Raw genomic sequence first — 23,333 nt, 5'->3', positions numbered from 1 at the left:
TGAGCTGTTCTGTGACTGTTCTGTGACAACTTCCCACTGCCTTGGCAAAGTAAAGCATTTCTTTTACAGTCCAGGGATGCATAGGGATTGCCCTCTTCATTTCTCTGTACCTCACTTTCCCTACACAGAGTCCCTAAATGAATGATTGATTCAAAACATCCTCTCTGGCAAAATGGACATTGTTCTATGGTGGGGTTCTCATTAAACCCACCACCTGGGATCTGTTCTTTCAAGGAGAGAACCTCATTTGGGTACCCACCCTGATAAACTGGACCCTGGTTTCCCAAGAGCAGCCCCTCCTTCAGTGGTCATCCTGATAAGCAGGACACTCCCCTTATCTAATAAGAGACAGGGCAGGCAAGCTGTTCCCTGCAGAGTGCCATCCTGTGAGCCATGGTCACTTTGTGAGATGTGACAGTGCCATACCCACCTGTGGGTCATGACACCCTGTTAAATCAGACAGGTTTTCCTGTGCAGCACTGAGGTGTGGGCTGAGGTTTGCCAACACTGATATCTGCCCAGTGCTTAGAGATCCAGGAGGAAATACCACTGGTTCTCTTAGAAGTGAGGAGGTGAAATTATCAGGAACCAGCCCCATGAAGTGCTACTAAATGATAAAAAAATGCTGAACAATAATCTGGGCTGGGTTCAATTTCTACAGTGGGGTTCACTTTATACTTGGACATCTGAACTGCATCACCCCGAGCTTGCCCTGACTGCTGGGGCAGAGAGCAAAGGCTTCTCATGGGCTTGGTCGCCCTGGTGCACCCTCCTTTTCTACTCAGGTGGTTCAGATTCCCCCATCCCCTCCCCAGGTGAGCACTGGAAGTGGGGAGAGCCCTCAAAACATGTTGCTGTGTCCAACAGTTTTAGTGCATCCAAATTCGTGTGAATATCTGGGGTGTCCTGCTTGCTTCTGCAACCTGCAATGAGCCACTTCTGTCCTTCCAGCTCCTTCCCTGCTGCTCTGTTTGCCTTCTGCCACCAACAATTGGGAAATGAGCCCCCTTTTCCAGGCTCTGGTGGTGACAGAGGATGCAGACAGGTTTAGGGGGTGTGTTTCTCTGTTATCCCAGCCTCTAAATATGCCATCCATCTCCTAGAGGGTAAAAATAACACAGCATTGTTTAATTTCTGGAAAAAGCCAGATGACTGTGGAAGAGGTCAGAGATATGCATACCAACCCTCCTTGTCCCACTGTCTCAGCTGTTGCTTCCTGAGAGACAGAAGCATGTGGCTGCTAAAAATACCCTTGCAAAGAGAGTACATTCTCTCTCCAATGGGAGAGTATAAATTAATCTGAGTCGTAACGTACACAACTGCCTGTGGCTGGGGGAAACTATTCCAAACGTTGGTTTCAGAGAGGGGTTTCCTAATGAAGCAGGAAAAGCCCCAGTCCTGTGCTCTCCCTGCATAGGTTGGTGACACTGAGCAGGGGATTTTCACCTCCTGCCTCTCCTGCTCCCACCCCCTCTCCCTCCTATGGGAAACGGTGTGGCCAGGGGTGGGGGGAGGACAGCCCTTTTATAAGTTGAAGTTGACGGGAGTGAGAGGAGATTTGGGTGGCTCTGACATACCCACCTCCCAAGCCTTGAGGTCCCTGGGATGACCAAAGGAGGAATGGAGTCAGTTGAAGTGTTCACCTCTGAAGGCAAAGGCAGGGGCTTGAAAGCCCAGAAGGAATTCTTGCCTGGGGATGTCATCTTTGCGGAGCCAGCCTATGCTGCAGTGGTCTTTGATAGGTAAGAGATAAGCACTTCTGAAACACAGAATGAAAGCCATCCCGATGCAAAGTTTTATCTGGCCAGGTGGGTAAAAGTTTCAGAGTGTCTGGACAGCATCAGAGAATTGTGCAAGGGGAAGCCAAGAGCACTTCTGTAAAGATACGTTCGCAGCTTAAGGTGAATCTTCTTCCCAGGGCTCAGATCAGCTTTTAAGCTTTTAATCTGGTGCAATCTGTTTCCAGGATGGGATCTTGCAAAGTGCTTGATGCCATCAGCTTTTACTGAATGAGGTGAAAGTTGCCTGAATTCAGTGCCTTACAAAAGTGGACCCATGTTGTATTCTGGTGAACTGCCAGGAGTAAATGTCATTCAGGTACAGAAATGTCAGGCTGACTTTACTGAAGGGTCCCATGTATAGTTCAGGATAAAAGTGAGTTGTATTATGCTTTCCTCACATGTGCCACCTCCCAGCTGTACGTGCAGCTTCATCATCTGCTGTCTTCAAACTAGAAGTTAGTGGGGATTTGCAAGTGATATTGTTTCAGTTAAAGGGATTTTAAATTTATAGCTAGCTTTAACTGCTTGAACTCTTGCACGAGACCAGTTTTAAATTTTTGTTTACACTGATATAGCCAGAAACTGAATTCTGGTGCAAAACCACTTTTCTGCTGCTTGTTTCAAGGGAGAACAATGTTTGTTCAGCCCGTGCTGCTTGGTGTGCCCACTTCTGCCCTTCAAGTTGGCAGAAGATTCACTGGAAGTTGAAAAGACACAAAGAACAAATTTCTGTGTTAATCTCCCATGGGATAATTCTAGAATAAAGCTTCAGACATGAATAGAAGTTGTTCAACCTTCTAATGTGCTGAGAACAGGATTCGGCCTGAACTTTTAAACCAAGGAGCTAAATGTGAGCTGAAGGTTCTGCTAACAAAGTCTGGGCTGCAAGCAGAGCTTGTGCTGCTGTTTTAATCCAGGTTATCTTGCAGCTAAAGTTGATTCATACTACTGTGTGATCTGGCAACAGCAGAGAACTGGGGATGAAATGAACAGCGCAGGAAAATAGGGGTTTTTTTTGTGCTTCATTCACTTTTTCCTTGCCCTTTTACTTTCAGAACATATTTACTTTCAGTACACATTTTACTTTCAGTGAACATATTTATGAATATTTGCAGTAGCAGCAATGACACATTTTAGCTTTTATTTTAATATGTCATTGCAAAAGCTCACATTAAAAATTCCCTTTTTTATTTTAATATGTTAAAGTCTTGACTTCCTAAGTTTAGTTACAGTAGTTGGTGACAAAACCATCTCTCCTTGACATGTCCTTTTAGGTCTTGTACTTCAGTTTCACTAGCTGGAATCTTGCTGTGATACTATATTTGCTTCAGAAGTGAGACTTCAGTCATCCTTACCTCTCTGCTTCTTCTTCATGCTGCTGTGCAATAATGAACTCTTAGCCTCCTGTGGCACAAAGGTTTAGTGTCATTTGAGATGCCCCAGGGTGTCTGTGACATCCTCTTAGGGCTGACAGGTACAGAACAGGATTTATGAGAATCAAACCTCCTCTCAGACCAGATGGCTGTCCCTGCAGAGCCTAAAATAACAGCAGGCTCCTATCTCCAGGCAAGTGAATCCAGCTCTTAGAGCACATTATAGACAATGGAGCATTATAAAGTGCACTGAACACAGACACCTGACTGGGTGAGCTGAATGCTTTTCTAGATCCCACTGAGTGTTTTGTTGGGATCTCTACTTTGACACTGAGGGCACACCTAGGTGTCTAAATCTGCAGACTGCATCCAAGCCTGGAAGCCCCTGGAGGTCCCTGAAATCATTCAGACAGGTGAGGGGTTGTACTCTTCAATGCAGTGATAATCATCTAGCAGCAGTTCCTCACCTGGTCCCAGAGACTCTTAGTCCTGAAGTTCATAAAACTCAAAGTGAAGCTAAAAAAGGTTCCTACAGGCATCAGCCAGCTCATAGTTTCTTAGATTTCCCTGCCAGGGTCTGACTCACAGGGCTAACCCTGCTTATTGCAGGAGAGTTGGACTGGATGACCTTTAAAGGTCCCTTCCAACACAAACCCTTCCATGATTCTGTACAACCTTTTGCTTAACAGAGTGGATACCTAGCACTGACTCCTTGTTCCACCTGAACTAGAGGTGGTTGCTTAGGGAGAGGGTGAATACTGATTGAAAGGGGTTGCAGAACTCAGTGGGATGTCTGGTATTTTGCTGTTTGGATAAAGTGCAGACATGCTCTCTGGTCTGTGTTTGAATCAGCTTTGCTGCTATCAGCTGAAAGAGCACTCAGAAAACATCAGTGTCAGGGCCACTTTGCCCTAAAGTAGATGCAGCAAGTTGGCAATGTATCTTCCCAAGGAATTCTTTGTCTTTGTTGTGGTCAGTTTTTGATTTGCAAAGCTCTGGTGTGCATTTAGTGCCCTGAAGCTGCACCAGGGGAGGTTTAGAAATTAGGAAGAATTTCTTTATTGAAAGAGCAGTCAGGTGCTGACCCAGGCTGCCCAGGGAGGTGGTGGAGTCACCATCCCTGGAGGTATGAAAAAGCTGTGTAGATGAGGCACTTCAGGACATGCTCTAGTGGGATGGTGATATATGTAATTTTTTGTTTATTTTGGTTTGGTTTGGGTTTTTTTGATTGGTTGATTGAGGGTTTTTTGCGTTTTTTTTTTTGTTTGTTTGATGGTTAGACTTGGTATCCTTAGAGGTCTTTTCCAACCATGACAATTCTGTAATACAATGATTCTCTGATTACCTCTCACTGCAGCTTTCTCTAGTGCTTCACTTACATGCTGGGGTTTCATCCTTCCCTCCCTCTTCACTTATTTCTTTCAAGAGCCCAGAACTCTTTCTCTCACTGCCACTTTATGGGACCTTGATGTTCCCATCCCCTGGGCTCAATGTGTGACCTTCTTCTCTGGCATCTCAGCTGGCTCTCAAGCCTGTCAGTTTTTATTTCCTACAGGCCTGGAGATGCCTGATATAACTCTGTCAGCCTTCATCAAGAAATGGTTTGCCAGTGGAGTTTGAGAGACACTCATCAAGGCAAAGAGTGTCATGTGGCAGAAAGCCAGGATCACCTAAGATCTGCTTGATGAGTGATCTGCAAACTGCTAAAAACCTGAAGTCATGTGATTTTTTGCCCTCCTTTTTGATGTGTGAAGCATGTTTGAAACATTTTCCAAGGGAAATGTGGAGAACTCTGTTGTTCTAGCTGAGAAGACCTAGGGAGGTAAGAAATGCAAACTTTTCCATAACAGTATGGCTATGAAAAGATCATGGAAACAAATTCTCTGAGTTGACACTTATAAAAACTGAGAGCTAATAGGATCATATTCACATGGTTTAAGATTTTCTGTGGGTTGATTTTTTTATTATAATTTCATTTGTTCAAAAGCTTAAGTAACAGCTGAGTAAAAACCTGGCTCTTGTAAAGGAAGCCACACCCACACCTCTTTAAAAAGAGGCTGAAAAAGCTTGTAATGAAAGACTGAAAATAAAATAGTTTAGCATTTATCTAAAATAAGTCCTGTATTCAAAGCAGGCAGACTAGGATGTGTCATGCCTGACATTTTAAAGATAAAAGTACTAAGCTCCAATCCTCTAAGTTCCAGTCCTCTTTGCAAAGGGAGCAAAACTGTTCTTGTGCTAATAATTCACCATTATAGGCATCCTTGGCAGAAGCCAGCTACTGAGTATCTCCCTTTCCTTTCACTGCTGAGAGGGGTGGGTGTGTTTCCTTAGGCTGTTGTGTTTAATGAAGTGTTCCAGCCCCTGCTGTGAAAGCCAAGTGGACTTTGCCTTCATCTGAGGCTATTCTTAGGCCATCCCCTGTTGAACATGAGGTGAGAACTGCCCAGCCAGCCAGTAATATTTATGAAGGAGTTGGACTTAGGTGTAAGTCAGGTCATCTGTCATGGACAGAGTAGAATAAACTCACATCAAATAGTTTGTGAGCTGCTCTCCATCTCTATCAGCTTTTCAGGGAAATCTTCCTTTCATTCCTTTGCACCACAAACATCTCCCCTTGCTTTTCCAGGTCAGTGCATGAGATGCTGTGGGGGATGGGTGGGAAATGGTTGGGCAGATGTTCAGGTTATGCATGCTTTAGGAATGAGGTTAATGTATTCCTGTCCCTTCTGTCCTGGCAGGATCTTTATCCTTCTGAATCCAGTACAAGGAGTCACAAGAGACATTTGTTTCTTATACTTTCACTGAGAGCCATGCTTGCTGGACCATGGTTTAGCTGACAGTGCTCTGTCACCTCTTGCAAGTGTTGGCTGGCACATTGAATCATGGCTTTTGTGACTGTAGCTATGTCCAGGATTAGCAGTGGTTGTGCTCTTCATCTGTGTCAAACCAAAGGTCCTGAGCCCCTGAGAGTTCAGTGCAGTTGACACTCGGATGAGAAGCCAAGGAAACCTGAGGCTCCCAAAAAAGCCATTTAGTGAGTCAGTCAGTGGCACCTGCCCACCAAGTCAGTCCTAAATCACTGACCTGGTGGGGTTGGATGGGCTGCAGACATCACTGTACTAATGAAGGTCCTGCTTTTGGGCAGAGTGAAAAAAAGGAAGTTCTCACTATATATGAAAGATGGCAGTAAATGTATGGCCAGAGCTCACCTGTGTACATAGACACAGCAGAAAGCAGTTGTGTTGTCCCCACAAAAAAAGCAAAAGAAGCCAATCCCTGGGTCTGTAATGTTCAGATCTCTAGGGCTCTGGGGAAGGTGCCCAGAAACCTTCAGTGCTGCCTTGCCTTGCAGCATCCTGATCCTATGGGCATGGACTGCTCTCTCTGCAGGGAGAGAAAGATCCACCCAGGCCACCTGGAGCCATATTGTCTTGTAATAAGGACTTTATGGGCCAGATCAGTGATTTCCACAGACTGGAAGATTTAGTAACCTCTTGCTGCTCCCCAGTCTTTGGAGGACTTTAAGCATTGCAGAGAGGATGATGGGACACTGTGGACCATTGCAAGTCTTTGGTGTCCTCAGTGTTGTTTAACCTCTGGGACAGGTGATACCAGAGTCTGCTGTAAGGTCCAGTCCTGGAACCATGGGAAAACCATGGGAAAGCCCCACTTTGCCACCCCCATGTAGGGTTCTGGCTCTGGGACAGCAGGAATTTGCACAACTGCCCAGAGGCACCTGCAGGATTTAGAGTCTGAGATGTGGAATGATTTTCAAAGAGAAGCAGGGTCAGGAAGGGCTCCAGAAATGTTTGTTGGAGATTTAGGCAATAAATCTCAAATACCTGTGTTTTCTGATTTTTTTTAACATGCCAAGAGTTGAGCCCAAGCCTCCAGAGCCTTTGTAACCCACATTATCAATAAATTCAGTCTTCTTTCAAACCATTTCTGAGCACAGAGAATCCCTCAAGGGTTTTGTGAGAGGCACGATATTTCTTGTACCTGCCAGTCAGATTTCCTAGGAGTAATTGTGTCTGTAGTTTCAATACCATGTTAACTTCTCCTTCACCTCCTCAGAAACTCTCATGCAACTTTTTTTTTGGTGCATTTCTGCCTCTCCTCAGGGCCAGTGTGGAGTTCCACCAGCTGGGTTTGCTTTGGAAACTCTGGGCACTCCATGAGATGAACAGCAAAATGCAAAGCAAAGCCTTCAATATTTTTCTGTTTTCAGAGAGTGACTGGGGGGTGGTGACAAGCCCCTGTTTTAGGACCTGGGTTTTGCTGTACCATATTCCCTCTGACCTGTCATTTCTCTGAACAGGGAAACTTCCTTAACTGTCTTTTCACGTTATGACTGCTCCTAAAGCAAGCAGGCAGCAGAAGGGAGTCCCATTCCCTGCACACAATCTCTCCCCATGTTTCCCATCACATTGTAACCACACTGGTTTTATCTGCTCTCTGGCTCTCCTTTACCTTACAAGGAGTGCAATCTCCTTGCACTTCTCTGCCCCTCTCACTTGACAGCTGACAGAGCACAGCCTCACATTTCTCACCAGCTCCCAGTTTAATGAAGTTGGCTGCATCCCCCTTCCCAGACACGTGCTCCTCCCTGCCCCATCCTGGATGCTTCCCCTGTGCTGGCTCCCTCCCATGCACCATCACTGCTCACTCTCATTTTCCAAACTTCATTTTCACAACGTGGTTTTGTCTACCATGGGTCATCCTGCTTTACAGCAATGGACTTTTCACCCTGCAAGAGCCAAGGCACAGGCAGAATTGTGCCAGCAGCTCACACAATACTGCCAGAGGAATGAAAATGCATTTAAGTCTACTGAGATAGGCATAAATATGCAAATGTATGTTTATATAAATCTGCATAATGAAGAGGCAGGACAGTCTTTGCCTGGGAACTCTGTGACTCTGACTCCTGCACCAAATGGTCTCCTTATGTAGTCATCAAAATATTTTTTATTTCCTTGTGCCTCAGTTTCCTCACTATGAGCTGTGGGTGATGACAATATTCCCAGGTCCCTCAGACCTTCACTAATCCATGCTAACTCTCTGTGTGGAGGCACTGGGACCAGAAGAGCCCCAAACCCACCTGGTCTGGGGGTCTGTGTGGCTCTGTCCTGATAGTGGAGAGCCAGGAGACATGTACAGTGACCCAAGGAAGGAGGAAAAGGCATAATCCACTTTGTGATGAGGTCTACCTTGAAGGAGGTAGTTTTCTTGGTTTCCTCATGTTATTTCCAGCACAGTTCCAAAGTTGCCAAGTGCAATACCTCCAGTACAGCTCCTTTGGCCCAGTGACAAAAAGAAAAGCCAAGCAAAGCTGCTTTTAATCCATGGAAACGTAGCTTGGTTTCCAGCAGGCCAGACACAGGTTTCCCTATGCAACCCCTTTGATCTATCACTCATCTTCACTGTGATACACCTGTGGTCTGCTCACTGGCAGAATACTTCTGATGTATATTTTTATCCCCATAACTTGCCTGTGCCTAAGGAAAGCTTGGGAGAGCAATCAGGACTCCTCAGAGCCATCTTCCCATTTGGTCCCTCTCACCCAATGTTTTCCTAAGCCTGTCAGCCCATGGTGATGGCCACTTGGCTCATGCAGAGCCCAGAAAAACATCAGTGTTCAGGAGGGGTTTCATTTCAGCCCAAGTGGGAGATTTTGCAGGTGGGTGAAGCTCTCAGCCTGGATCTTTGCCTTCACATTCTTCTTCGTGCTCGCCAGAGCTACAAACTCATTAGGTGTCTGCTTTCTGCTCAGCAAAATGTGTGGCTGGCTCTTCAGCCACAGGCAGAAAACAAAGCCAGGTGGAAAATCCTATAAACAGTGGTGGTGGTGAGGAGGAGGAGCAGATGAGCTGCAGACAAGAGGGCTGAGAGCTGGGGAATGCTTTATTCCTGCCCACCTACAGCCAAACAGAAAAGCAACAGTACAGGGCAAGTGCAAGAGGACGAAGTTGGATGGGATGTTTCTCTGCCCTCCTAAAAATCCTCAGGGGAGTCCATCCTTAGTGGGTGTGGGGAGCCCAGGGATGCAGAAGAAGCCTTGCTGGGTAGAGCTGTCCCTTCACCAAGGTATGACCCAATGGGTCCTTCTGTCCTTCCAGCCTGACACAGGTCATCTGCCACACCTGCTTCAAACGCCAGGAGAAGCTCCACCGCTGCGGCCAGTGCAAGTTCGCCTACTACTGCGACAGGACCTGCCAGAGAGCAGCTTGGCTGAACCACAAAAATGAGTGCTCTGCCATCAAGAGGCATGGCAAAGCACCCACTGAAAACATCAGGTGAGAGCTGCCCCCCCCCCTGGGGCTGAGCTGGCAGCCTGGGGACAGTGAGAGAGGACAGGGCACCCTCGGGAGGGTGGTGAGGAAGAGGCGGGTGGAAGGATTTGGATGGGGTGGAGGGAAAAGCCAGGAGCATCCCCTGATGGGATGGGGACCTGGAGAAGCATCTGGAACATGAAGGGGTTTCATGCCTGCTTGGTGAGGCAGACCTGCCTGGGGCAGCTGAGGAGGTGTGGGAAAACAGGGAGGGGTAATGGGGTGCTCCCCTGTTTGCCTACAGGATGCGGTAGTTTCGATTCACATCCTGGCTCCATCACAAGTAAATGAGAGGAACTCTCAAGGACATGGGAGCTGTTGTGGAGGGCTGGGGACCTGGGGTCTGTAGCACTTCTCCAGATGGAAACATAGATGTTGAGGCAAAGCCCTGCATCTCCTTTTCCTTCAAAAGCCCCTGGATGGTGCTCAGCCATCAGCCACCCAATGCAGAGCCTGTCTCGCTCTGTCTGCACGCAATTTCCCACTCATGAAACGAGTTTTGATGGTCCTTTGGGGGGTGGTGCTAACAACTGGGGGTCTCTCCTGGCCAGGCTGGCTGCACGCATCATGTGGAAGATAGAGAGGGAAGGCAGTGGCCTGTCAGAGGGCTGCATGGTCTCCATCGATGACCTCCAGAACCACGTGAACAGCTTCGATGACGAGGAGAAGAAGGAGCTCCGGATCGATGTGGAGAACTTCCTCGAGTTTTGGCCACCCCAGTGCCAGCAGTTTGGAGTGCAGTTCATCTCCCACATATTTGGGGTGGTATGTTGGAGGGGCAGGGGGGCAAAGAGGGGGCTGATTTTAGTGCCAGCTCCCCAAAGAAAGTCTCCCACTGGCCTGAGTTGAGGATGCCAGAGTTCATCCCTCTCTTGCCAGTAAGAGGCCATAGGATTTGGGGTGGCTGAGACCAGCATTTGCTGCAGGTGGCTGGAAAACTGCCACATTCCCCATCTGCATCACTTCTGCACTGACACTGGGAAACTGAGGCATGGCAAAGGCAAGGTCTGAAACATTTTATCTGTCTAAAGATACAGGCAAGTGGCTTGCTGAACTATGGGTGCTGCATTGTCATCACAGGTCCCACTGTGCACCTCAGGGAGCTAAGGAAATCAAACTAAAGATATTTTTAGTAATTGTATATTGAATGTATTTGATTGTAACAAAACAGTTTTAATATATGCATTAATGCCCAGAAGCCAGTTCAGGATGAGCTGTTCTGCCCCTAGCCCCCACTGTATCTTGGGCTGCACTGACCCCTCAGCTGAGAGGACAGGGAGAGCTGAGCTGAGATGCACACCCTGCTCTCACCTCTGCTGATGGCTGTTGGGGCAAAGAAGTTGTCCTTGCCAGCACAGGGAGGGGACACAGCATCCCTTGGTACCCACTGGGTACCAAATCCAGTCCACTGGGTGCAGGGAGACTTGTGTACTAGTGACCAACAGAACTTGTCCATGGAGAAGTAAGGGAGTATAGGTAAAGTACAGAATCAGTTAAGAAATTAAATAAAATAATTAAAATGTAAAATAATTGGCAGCTGAGTTAATGGTTTCCTTTGGTATAGCCTATTACACTTTCTTCTTGCAAATATTTCCTTTGTTTATGTTTGCAACTAAAAAACCTGGCCCATTCAAATATAATAAAAATGTACCATGTAGAAAAACTACAGTAATTTATTCTTGGCACATATGCCACCCAAAACCAGTCATTCTGAAAATCATGTGGGACTCATAACAAACAGTAGTAATTGTTTCTTGTAAGCTCTGTGGGCTACCCAGTGTATGTGACCAGGATGAATGCAGCTCTCAAGGTTAATTTCTAATACCTGTTTTAATAAGTGTGAACTTTGCTCTTCTGCCTAGGCTCTGCTTAAATTGCCTCAAATTCATTTTCCTTTGACCTTTTTCTGAATTATTTGCAGGAAGTGAGTTTAAGGAAATCAATGTCAAACCAAAATTATCTTAGACATCCCAAGTCAATATCAACAGCAAATATTCTGCAGGATTTACTCAGCTTTGCTCTGAATTGGTCCATCTGCATGGGTCCTGCATTGCTTCTCTTCTGATGTTTTACCCCAACTCAAGTTGCTTTTTCTTCAGTTACTCTCTGCAATAGTCTCATAGGAACTCCTCCTTCCTCCTCAAAGTTTGGAGATGGGATGCTGCAGATTAACCTCTTCCAGAGCATCAGTGGGAACTGAGAAATCTTGACTGCAGCCAGGTTCAGCTGCTTCTCCCTTAATGATTTTTCCTGCCTATGTTTTGGGATTAGATCAGCTGCAATGGGTTCACCCTCAGTGACCAAAGAGGACTGCAAGCTGTTGGTGTGGGAATCTTCCCCAACCTCTGCCAGGCCAACCACGACTGCTGGCCCAACTGTACTGTCATCTTCAACAATGGCAAGTGAGTGGATGTTTCTTTCCTCAGGTGCTGTGGGGGTTGCATGCAAAAGGGCAGCTTGGCAGACTCTGTTGACCCCACAGTGTCAGATCCCAGCCCTAGAAAATCTATTTATTCTTCTCCTTCTCTAGCTCAGAAAAAAGTAAAAAGAAAAAAAAAATAAATCAGGAATTTCTTTCTGTAGAGGAGCTGCTATCTCTCGCATTATTGTTGCCTTAAAGATTATTTTCTGATGCACAATAAATAAATAAATACATGAGTTGTGACCCCAAACTCAGGAAACAAGAAAAGAATTTTTCCCTAGTTTCTGTGGGTTTTGAAATCAGACTCAAAATAGGTAGAAAAAGTACTGAGCAGCTGCCTTGATCACCCCTGTAGTGTGGCTTTATTTATAAATAGTTAAGGAACAACTATGGTCAAAAATTTTAAAAGATTTTCCTAAGTCCACAGAGTTTCTCATAACAAAGCTTGCAATCAGCTGCACATCACCATCTGCTGATCTGTTTTTTGCTATCCCTAACACAGCCCCTTTGTGATCAGGTACCATCTCTATTAATCACTGATTAACTCTTTAGCAATGGTATCTTAATGACTGTTATCTGCAAACCAAAACATGTGCAGGATGCTCTAACCTGCTGGGCATCCCCCATTCTCAAGCCCCATAAGAAAATTTCTGTGGGATGTGTGAGATGGAAAGAGATAAAGTTGGAAATGCAGGGATGTTTCAGCAGAGCTGAGAGGAGAAGCTGCTGCTCTCTGTGCTTGGGGCAGCTTGTGGGAGTGATGTTCTCTCTGCTTTTCCCTCCCATACCAGAATGGACAGAACTGCTGATCCAGCAAGTTGCATTGTGTGCAAGATATTAACTGAGGGAAACTGCTTGCCAAAAACTTCACAGCTACAGTATTTAATCCAAATATTCCACTAGGTCTTAAGATTTTACAAATTCCTTTGTTCGCCAAACTTTAACTCTCCAGCCTTCCCTTCTTTAACACATTGCTTCTGCACTCCAGTTCTTGCTGCTGGTTTTACCTGATAAAATTATGCCAGTGCTTATCAAGCAGCTGGTAAATGAACAAAGAGAAAATGAAACTGCATTAGGATGATTACCTTGGTGGGAAATTGGAGTCAGATCCAAAGTCAGATTGGAGTCCGTGCTCTGATATCCAGTTGCCCTGGATCAGATCCATAGTGGGATGGTGGAGAGCCTCCAACCAGCCTGAGAAGTGGAGGAGGTGACTAGCAGTGATTGCAGCCCTGAGTTTCTGGGTGGTTAAGTAGAGGGATGACATTTTGTCTGCCTGGCAGCTTGGTGGAGCTCTCATATGTATCCTGTAACTGTTTGAACTTGACCATCTGGTTACTGGCCAGGTAGGCTATGAAGGTTTCTTGTCTTTCTGAGGGAACATAATGATCAACTCCTGTTGTTGGGACTGAGCTCTCCATCAGTGCTCAAGGCACAATACAGGACTTGAGAACCCACTAAACTCACCACAGTGCCCAGTCCTTGTTGCTGATACCCCAGTATGATTTTCATTTCAAGTTGTGTTTTATAAAACGTGACTCCTCATGTTAGTGGAGTCACTGCTGTGCAGGACAACCAACCCTATTGCACCTGCCCAATGTTAGAAGCTGGTTTGGTTCACCCCCTGGATGAGACCACCCTTAGAATCATGGAGCCAGGAGAGTTTTCACCCAAATCCATCAATGAGTAATTTGGTTGTGGTAACTTGATTATGGCAGCTGCATGGCAAACGTGAAGCTCTACATGAACCAGGCACCAGGAGGCCCCTTGCCCCCTGTCAGGATGATGTCCTGATGCCCTATGCCACTACCCAGGGGTTTGGGTTTTTTATGTACTTGCACCTGTGTAAACTGGAGATGTTTGTTTTGTCTTTCAGTCATGAGGCAGTAAGATCAATGTTCCACACACAGATGAGGTGGGTCAGTCTTGAAAGCATTGTCCTTCCCCTTGCCCTGTACTCCTCATGCCCCATATTAATAGAAAAGCTGCAAACAGCCCAAGGGGCTCCCTCTGTTTGCAGAAAATTTGACTTTCCCTATTTTATCAACTTCTACTCCTCCCCTGTGTAAAAACCCCACTAAACCCAAACCTCACTTAACTTTGCATTTTGTAGTAAATTAAAACAATAGTGCAGTAAATTAATTTTGTAGTAAATTAATACTGTAACTATGTCTCCCACTCCAAATTCCCTCCCTGACTTCCCACCCTCTCCCTGTTTCCTCCCTGTCAGTATCTCCTTTTTCCACTTCTCATTTCTTCTCCCCTGACTATGGCAAGAGCATGAAAGTCAGAACAAGGTCTCACTAATCTCATGCAGCCCAAAATAAAACCTTGCATATTCGGAGAGGAGAAATGATTGCATTACTGACACACTAAATAGTCCACGTTTCTTTTGCAACTGAAGGTGCCTGTTGAGTGTGTTGAGTACAGTAGCCATACCCTGAGATGCAGGTTTCATCTTTTTGTATCATAATACCTGATTAATATTTTAACCCTTTAATGATGTCACTGTTACCTGATCCCAACTAAAGAATGTATGCAAAAAATAAGATGTATGAAAAAAAAAAAAAAAAAGGATAAATTCTCTGCTTAGCTCACTCTGCTTGGTATATAGTTTGTCCTGTTAAAGGGACACTGTTGTCTTTAAACCCTAATTTCAAGAAAGCACTCAATTTCCTCAAATAAGATGTGAAATACTTTTGAAACGCTCTTTTTCTCTATTGACCTTACTCTGTGCATAAATAGGACCATAAAACCAAGCAAAGAAATTCCAATTCTGATTACATTTGCTATTCTGGGGCAACCTGAGTTTTGGGCTATGGGGAGTGTGTGTTTTGAGGTCCTTGGTGCTTGGGGCAGACACTGGGGAAAGACAAGCTTGGTGGGCTGCTCTCAGCTGATGGTGTCTCTTTAACTGTAGCATTTGGAGTATGCTGTGTGTTTCCTGTCTTATCCCAAATGCTTTCCATTCCCTCCACACAAGGGATGGCTGCTTAAAATATCCCAACAGTGCTTAGTCTGTCAGGGGCATCATAAAAGTCAGAGGTTTGGTTTTACTTCTCTGGTTGCATGGCTCACTTTAACGAGGGTCTCCTTAAGTTCCTCAAAGGAATGTTTATACTTTTAAACCTTTCTGATGGGAACTGCTCTTTTTCATGCACTCTCTCGCAGAGTAATGGGTTGTACCTTTCTCTGAGTGGTATTTTTCCATGTTTGTGACAAAACTAATAGCTGCCTGTCGTGATGCTGGCATGTTTAGTGATAAATGTTGTATGAAACATGCTGTTGATATGATCTAAAACCCAGAGAAGGTCAAGACCAGCCCTGGGGAGTAGTTTTCATAACAGCTTTGGCACAGCCATAAGGCTCAGAGCTATGCCCTTGGTGCTGAGAACTTGTAATGGGAATTACAAGGAAATTGCAATCCCTTTGCACCTGAAAAAGTCATGTTCTCCCCAGAAAGCTTCTCCCCTAGTGAGACCTCTGGGTTCTATGCCACTTCTGCTTTTGGTGAGCCCTTCCTTGAGTCCCATCTAAAGCCCCCCATGTTCAGGTGGAAGTCAGCAGCTCTGCCCCAGGTCCATCTCATTCATCAAAGATGCTGCTGGGCTCAGGAGAAGGATCAAGGCACACACTGCCCATGGTGGGGGAATCCCAGGACAGATGCACCACACTGCAGTGAGATGGCAGGGTGGGAGATCAGCCCCTGGGAATGGCTCCATTTTAATAGCTCATGAATATTCCCAGCTGCAAAAATATGTTTAACCAACTAACTGGTCTGAGCAGAAACCCCAAGGTCATTGGTCTTATTTCTAACAGTGACAGAGTCACTAGCAGGTGGGGGAGTAGACGGACACAGAAACATCACCTTGGAATTGGCATTTGGTGGAACTTTTTCCTGCTCTGGCCAAATTTTTCAGCCAGTTGTGCCTGTCCAGCTTCCACGACTGAGAGATGGCCCAGAGTAACTGGAGATTTAACTTGTAGACTGAAAGAGCAAGGGAATAGTTTTGACTCTCCATGTTATTTAAGATCTTTTGCAGGGAAAGACATGAGAGAAAAGCAGGTGCAGAGATCTGCCTTTCCACAGGGATGTCATTATGGATTTACTGTGGATTCTGGTTTAGTAACAGAGACAGGTGGTTTCCTTGTGTTTTGTATTGGCAATATTAGAGCAAACAGGCTACATAAAATCCTGAGAATTGTTTCTAAGCCTTTATTTACAGAGGAGAGTGAACAGGGTGAGGACATCTTTTACCCAGCACCCAGAGGGAATTTGCCTTAAGTTTTCAGAGTGAAAGTGATACTGAAAGCAGCACAGCCTGGGAGCTGGGAGTCTAGCCAGGGCTGTGTGGGTGGCGTGCAGAGCAGTACTTAAAACAATGACCCAAAGTCCAAACTCAGCATTTTGCAAGGCTTGCTGGGTATTTCTCATGGCAGAGCTTTCCCCTGGCAAGAACTGCTGCGACATAATAAAAGTTTATGTCTGTGTTTATCCCATCCAGATAAAGATGGAGCTGTAATTTGATTATAGCTTTGACCCTTCTGTATCCCTGCCAGGGACTTGCAGAAGGGCAGGACAAGCTGCTCTGACTGTGTTTTTATTCTGTATTCAGTGAACCAGACAGCTGCCTGTTGCTTCATTGCCTCCCTGAAGAGCTAAAGCAGTCCCCAGGGCTGAGGGCTCACTTCTGCAAGGCAGGGGCAGGATTATCCCTGATGGATCTACAGCTGCACTTTTCCTTCTGCTTCTTCTCCATGACCCCATCTCCTCTCCTTTGCACCCAGGATCGAGCTGCGGGCACTGAACAAGATTTCTCCAGGGGATGAGCTGACTGTTTCCTATGTGGATTTCCTCAACCTGAGCGAGGAGAGGAGAAAGCAGCTGAAGAAGCAGTATTACTTTGATTGCACCTGTGAGCACTGCAAAAAACAGACCAAGGATGACCTGATGCTGGCAGTGAAGGAAGGGGAAAGCAAGGTATGCTCTCTTTGTCCTGCTCTCTCCAAACCTAGAGGCATTTGCATCTCCTCCACCAAGGCATCTGTGTTCCTATGACCATGGTTCCTCCACCTGAGGACACTCTTAATAGCAACACAGATTTTGACAGAAGCCTGCCTGACAAATGTGAAAAATGAAAACCTGAACCTTGATTGAGCACAACACCATTTTGAGCCCATCATGGAAGGGCAGTTTAATCCCTATCATGCTACAAACATGCAGTTTTAATTTAAAAATGCCTTCCAAAGTTGCCTTTATATCTAACCTAGCAGTCCATCAATAGGCAGAATGCTAAAACTAGTCCTAGAAAATTACAACTAGAGATAAGAGAAATGCTGGTGTTCAGATTGTGAAGGTGGTTTTTGAGGAACTGAAAGTGAATCAAAGTTTTGAAAAGAAGAAATGAAAATTCATTGCAGGTGATTCAGTGATACAGACTTTCTGTAGAAGTATTTCTGAACACCTCCTCCAGTGGATGGCATAAAAAAAGTCTCAGCTCTCATTCAAGACCTGTCATTGATCTGTGACTGAGCAGTGAGATGCACCCTCCCCTTTTCATGGGGGATGAGGAAGGGGGCCAGTCTTTCTTCAGTGGTGTCCAGTGACAGAGAAGAGGTAATGGGCATGAACTTGAACATAGGAATTTTGATCTAAACATGAGGAAAAACTTCATAAGTAGGAGGGTGGCAGAGCACTGGAACAGGCTGCCCAGAAAGGTGGTGGAATCTCCATTTCTGGAGACATTCAAAACCCACCTGGATTCCATCCTGTTCAACCTGCTCTAGTTGAACCTGGACTGGTAGGGGGGTTGGTTTAGATGATCTCCAGAGGTTTTTTCCAGCCTCTCCCGTTCTACAATTGTGTTATTCTGTGATTCATGAGGTGCTCTGCAGCACCCAGTGGGAAGACATTCACTTTCAGATAAATATCCTCCACAAGCTGAAGTGCCTATGTAGAAAAAGCCTGTAACCATGCAAAGTGCATGATCTCAGCTATTAAAAATCCATTCCATCCACAGACAATAAGTGTTCAGCCTGACCTCACCCACAGAGCATGTCTGCTGGCCACTGGCTCTATCACATTCTCTGAATTCAGGTTCTCTTGCCTGAGAGCAGCAATGCTCACAGCTGCCTGGAAAAAGTGCTATGAATACAGGCCAGATTGACAGCCTACATCCTCAGCAGCTGCTCCAGCCTTCAGTTCTTCACCCCTTCCAAAGAGTAGCAAAGTTCCCAGTGTTGATACTGGCAACAGGCTGAGGGGACTGATAAATGCAAGAGAGGATTTTTATTAGACAAATCTGCTGTGGAAGTGCTGGTTAATGTATCTAGTCTGGGAGTCTTTACTCAGAGTGATGTGATTTACCCCGATGGTAACATTGCCTTTGGATGAGCTCTGTGCACTGGGACACCCTGTGTGCTGCTCAAACAGCTGCCAGGATCTGATTAGCTGTGATAATTTCTGTCTAATAATATAGAACAATAAATCATGACACATTTATAGGGCCCATGGGGGGTGTGTGGCTCTGGAAAGCTACTGGTTATCCTTCCATACTATGCTTTCAAAAGCTTCTCCCAGCTAGCTGGATTTCACAAATTCCTCAAAAATCTGCTTGACCAGGTGTGGGGAAAAAAGGCAACAGGACAGTCCCATGGTCCTGACTACAAATCTTTAGGACCTTTGTTGCAATGCTGGGTCTCTCCTTCTGATCTTCACCCAGAGGTCCTGCCTGGCTGCTGGACACATTCCAGTGCTCTGGCTCTGTCTTGCATCTTCAGACCAGGCTCTCTCTGCAGGCTCCTGGAATCATCCAGTTGTAGGCTGATTTCAGATTTCCTATTGATGACAAGGAAGGTGAGGGATTCCTGGGCTAGAATAGTTTGCAAATGTGAATTTGGAAGGCTCAGAAAAGTGGAAGATGAATGATGGGGTTGGATATAACAAAGTCATATTTCAGCACTAAATGGAGGAGGCATCTAATTAAAGCTGGTTAGTGCTTTGCCAGGCATGCCTAAATGAGCCTCCTGCCCTCAGATACATGTGTGCATCAGACAATGTGTTCTCCTCACTGGTTTTCTTAACATTGTCCCCAGCCCTCTCCAGAGACAGTGAAGGAGGTCATCCAGTTCTCCAAGGACACTCTGGAGAAGATCACCAAGGCCCGCATGGAGGGACTTTACCATGAAGTGAGTCCTGGTACCATTTCTCTCTTGCTGTAGATGTACTGCCAGGGAAAGTAGGTCTTATCCCTCCTTATTTCAATGATTTAAGGATGAAACAAGCCCCCTCATCACAGTAATCTTAATATCTTCACCTGCCTCCTGCTCTCTTGGCACTCACATTGCAAAAGCTGACAGAGGTTTCTGCCTCCTGTAAAGCATGATGGTGTCTGAGACAACATCCCAGCTTGGTTTCTTTCATAGTGACAATATAAAGAGATTCAAGGGGCTTCCAACACCTCTGATTGACACAGGTGTTGGACCAAGGGCCTCTTGGGCACAAAACATGAGTTTGCAATCAGTTGACCCTGCCAGGCAGCCTCATAGTATGGAGCACAGTGAGTCTGGGAGGGGGACACAACATTCAGGACACCTGCCCCATGCATTGACCTGTGGGCTCTGTTTGCCTCTAGGCTTGAACTTGCTTTGGGAAAAGGCTGCAGCCCCCCAGAGCAGAGATCTTGGTGCAGCCATGAGACAGCCAAGCAGGCAGGCATGGGACAGTACAGCTGGGGGACTCCAGGCTGACTTGTTTCCAGGACTAGTATGGACCCTGTGACCCACAGGGCTTTGGTGTGGCAGGTTTGGGGCTAAATGTGCTCTGACTTTCCCTTCCTCCCTCTGCCTCCCCTGGGCACAGGTTGTGAAGATGTGCCGTGAGTGCCTGAAGAAACAGGAGCCAGTGCTGGGGGACACCAACATCTACCTCCTGAGGATCCTCAGCATTGCCTCTGAGGTGCTCTCCTACCTCCAGATGTTTGAGGAAGCAGCTGACTATGCCAAGAGGATGGTGGATGGCTACATGTATGTCTGTGCCCTCTTTTTGGCAGCTCTTTGTGGTTAGGCAGTGTGTTATGGGAAGAACTTCCTTAGTCTGCTCCCATCAGGGCAGTGATGCTGGCAGATTGGGACCAAGTTATATCACCAGGCAGAGTGAGATCTCTTACTAAATGCTTAAGAGGTTCCAAACACCTTGACTTACTAAACTGTAAGAGACAAATTTTTTGGGTACAACTTTCATTAGCCTCTTGATTTTGTCTCAGAAGCATCTCAGGGCTGTCCTGGTAGCAAGACACAGAACCTGGGTGTAGGACAGAGAAATTGTCACTGCAGGAGATGGTCTGTTCCCCTGCACCCTGCAGGAAGGAGAAGTTACAGAGAAAATGGAAAACAGTGTCAAATGGTTGTCACTTGAGAAATCCCTTCCTTCTGGAATAAGACATGGATTTTTGTCTTAGCTAGTTACTATGCACAGGTCCTGTAGTAAAAGCTCACTGAGAGTAAATTTATGTAGGGTTAGTTCACATTGATCTAGGACAAACCTCACAGTAAAAGTGATGTACTTTATTGAGGTTTTACTACAGGACTGATGAGTATCAAAATTACTGCAGTATTTTTCTTCCTTGCTTTAAGATCTGCCAATTCAGAATGCCAACAAAGCCTTTAAAAGGCAGGTTTTCAGGTAGATCCAAGCAGCTTCTAATCTGCCTGAGCTTCTAAAGTTGGATGTAGAGACCAGGATTCATCTTGCTCACCTTGGGTACTGGCCATAGGGGAGAGATCTTACTGTCTTTGGAGATGAGGATGGATCTCCAGGGATTGCAATGAACATTTCTGGAGTTTCTGGAACCACCTGTTTCTGTCCCCACTTTGAATGAGAAGCTGCTGGTTTTTACATTCTTGATTTAGGCACTTCAATAAGCACCTCAAGTTAAGTTGGTGCTGTCTGGACTTCAGGGTCAGATCTGTTTGGTTTTGGTTTTGGTTTTTTTGTGCCAAAACAATGACACTGTCCAACTCAGGTGTCCAGCTTTCTCTGTCTGCAGGTGGTTCACCCCCTTTCACACCAACTCGTGTCCTTGTGCAGCTCCTGCCTGCCTCTTTCTAAGTAGGGCTGCCCATTTTGGTGGCACTGAATGCAATAGGCTCTTCACTTTAGTCAACAACCTGCTCTTTGGCAAACATAATCCCTGAAAATCACTTGGGAACTCAGATCTTTCCTGAACTAAAATTACTCAATGCTTTTTTTTTTTTTCCCAGGAAAATTTACCACCCCAACAACGCGCAGCTGGGGATGGCCATGATGCGGGCAGGAGTGACTCACTGGCATGCTGGTCTCATTGAACTTGGGCATGGCTTGATCTGTAAAGCCTATGGCATTCTCCTGATAACCCATGGACCTTCCCACCCAATCACCAAAGACCTGGAGGTAGGTGTCAGCTCCTGTGTCATCTCTGCTCTCTGTCAGGGCAAGATTCCATTCAAGCTGGAGAAACGATCCACCCATAAGAGCTCAGAGAAGCATCAAGTGCTACCTGCTTCTCACAAGCATGGTGATTTTCTTCTCTAGATTGGCACAGTCTGCTGGGACATGCATGTCTCTTTCTATGGGAAATTTTCATCCCTGAAAAACAGCTTTATCCTGCATCAGGAAATACATTAGAAATGGCCACTGAGCCTCTGAATCTTCTTTAAAAATGCTGTTCCCCAGAACAGAGCCTCCCAATCTTCCAGCAACCTGGCTGCTCTGCTCTCAAATGGATGGCATTGCAGTCTGACATCAGCTTATATATGGTGGATGTTCCTTGGTTGCCAGCTAATTGTCTTTATCAGTGTCCATTCCTCTTTATTTACCACCCCCCAGACCTTCTAAGCTTCAATGTATATCTTCTCAAAAGACTTCTGGGTGTATCACCCAGCTTAGGGTCCAGAGCTGCAGATCCCAGGGAACTACAGCTGCTCAACTGTGTTGAACTATTTACAGTTCCATCTGGGGATCTGGAATTTCTTTAGCTTTTAATTCACCTATTATGACCTGTTGGCTTTGCAGCATTCTCCTTTATTAGCTAAAAAAACTTACATGATACCAAATGAAATCCTGTACTGGTGTCTTAGTGCCCATTATAACAGAGCTGTAACCTTTTAATTTTATATGATCAGAAAATTATCATCTACTACCTCAAGCCAACCTGTCTATTGACTGTTCCCCTATATGTAGCAGAGGGTGAGACCCCAGCACCTCTGTTCCTGGGTTTCCCTTCCCCCTTAACATTAAGAAGAATATAGGGGATATATGGCATGTGCTTATCTCTGTGCTCCTAATCCAAGGGTGGAACAAACTCACAGGCAGGTATAAAAAGGCTTCCTAGAATCCCTTCTGAGCCCCTGCAGCACTAGGGATGACTCTGCTCACCATGAATCCTGGGATGCAACTATGACATGATTGCAGAGGGGCTGAGCATCCCTCTCCCCTTCTCCTGCCTTCTCCCAGGTGAGGTAACCCCCACCCTGGTGATGGGTGACACTAGGGGACAGTCCCAGGGTGTGAGTGGGAAGCTCCCTCACTCCCTGGCTCTGCACAGCATCACCTCTGGGCCCTGCATCTGGTTTGGGAGCATGAGGCTTCTCAGCAGCCTGTGGAACAGCTCAGGTGCAGGAGATGCTTTCGTTACAGAGACAGACAACCAGGTCTGAGAAAGCAACTGGATATCTGTGTCCAGTCAGCTTTCTTCCTGCTGGTGGCACACCTAGGTTAAGTCATAGATGCCCTAGAAGATCCCTGAAGGATTGTCTCCATTTTTAGGCAGTTGTTTTTCACTTGCTTTGAGAATCCCTTGTGTCACAGGTTTTGTGATGTGTCCCTCAGGTCATGCGTGTCCAGACGGAGATGGAGCTGCGCATGTTCAAGCAGAATGAGTTCATGTATTACAAGATGAGGGAAGCTGCCCTCAAAAACCAAAAGATTCAAGTCATGCCTGAACCCAGCAATGAGACCTCACCAAGCCTCTTCCACAAGAAGGAATAAACCTTGAGCCTGACACAGATTCATGCTTGTGGGATAATATCGCACCTGTGGCACCTCCTGATGTGGGAATGTGATATAGGAATGTCATATATCCATAAGGATTTTTCCCAGTAGCACCAGTCTGGAAGCATGGACCTGCTGGGGCAGAGTCCTGAAAAATCTTCTGAGGGCTCAAATCAGAAGCGATCTTGGAGCAAACAAGATCCTTTTTCTACCACTAACATTAAAAACCCTGGTATAATATAATTTACATTCTTACTGTAAGCCTGTTTCTCTCTACAGAAGTCCTGATCCTGAAGTCTGTGGTTAAATTTTGATTGATTCTTCCCTAAGTGTTTTTTTCCCCATCACTTCCTTGTGATGATTTCTCTTTCTAGTGATGTCCATGGATGGTGGAGT

General features: G+C 45.9%; 1 protein-coding gene across 2 annotated transcripts; it reads left to right on the top strand.

Annotated features, from left to right (window-relative positions):
* The first annotated feature begins 1,463 nt into the window (after positions 1–1,463).
* On the top strand, positions 1,464–23,218 carry SMYD1 (SET and MYND domain containing 1). 2 transcript variants are annotated; one of them, XM_071753199.1, is made up of 10 exons: positions 1,464–1,742; positions 9,274–9,450; positions 10,038–10,251; positions 11,758–11,888; positions 13,785–13,823; positions 16,697–16,889; positions 19,004–19,096; positions 19,770–19,933; positions 21,170–21,338; positions 22,776–23,218. In XM_071753199.1, the coding sequence occupies exons 1-10, from the start codon at positions 1,606–1,608 to the stop codon at positions 22,932–22,934; spliced, it is 1,476 nt and encodes a 491-aa protein (XP_071609300.1). In that variant the 5' UTR covers positions 1,464–1,605; the 3' UTR covers positions 22,935–23,218. The 2 variants fall into 2 exon arrangements, with proteins under 2 accessions (XP_071609300.1, XP_071609301.1); XM_071753200.1 differs by lacking the exon at positions 13,785–13,823.
* Positions 23,219–23,333: the final 115 nt, after the last annotated feature.

Source organism: Heliangelus exortis, chromosome 10, assembly GCF_036169615.1.
Source record: "Heliangelus exortis chromosome 10, bHelExo1.hap1, whole genome shotgun sequence".
NCBI lineage: Eukaryota > Metazoa > Chordata > Aves > Apodiformes > Trochilidae > Heliangelus > Heliangelus exortis.
The sequence above is the reverse complement of the archived record's forward strand: the minus strand, read 5'-3'. Positions and strand labels throughout refer to the sequence as shown.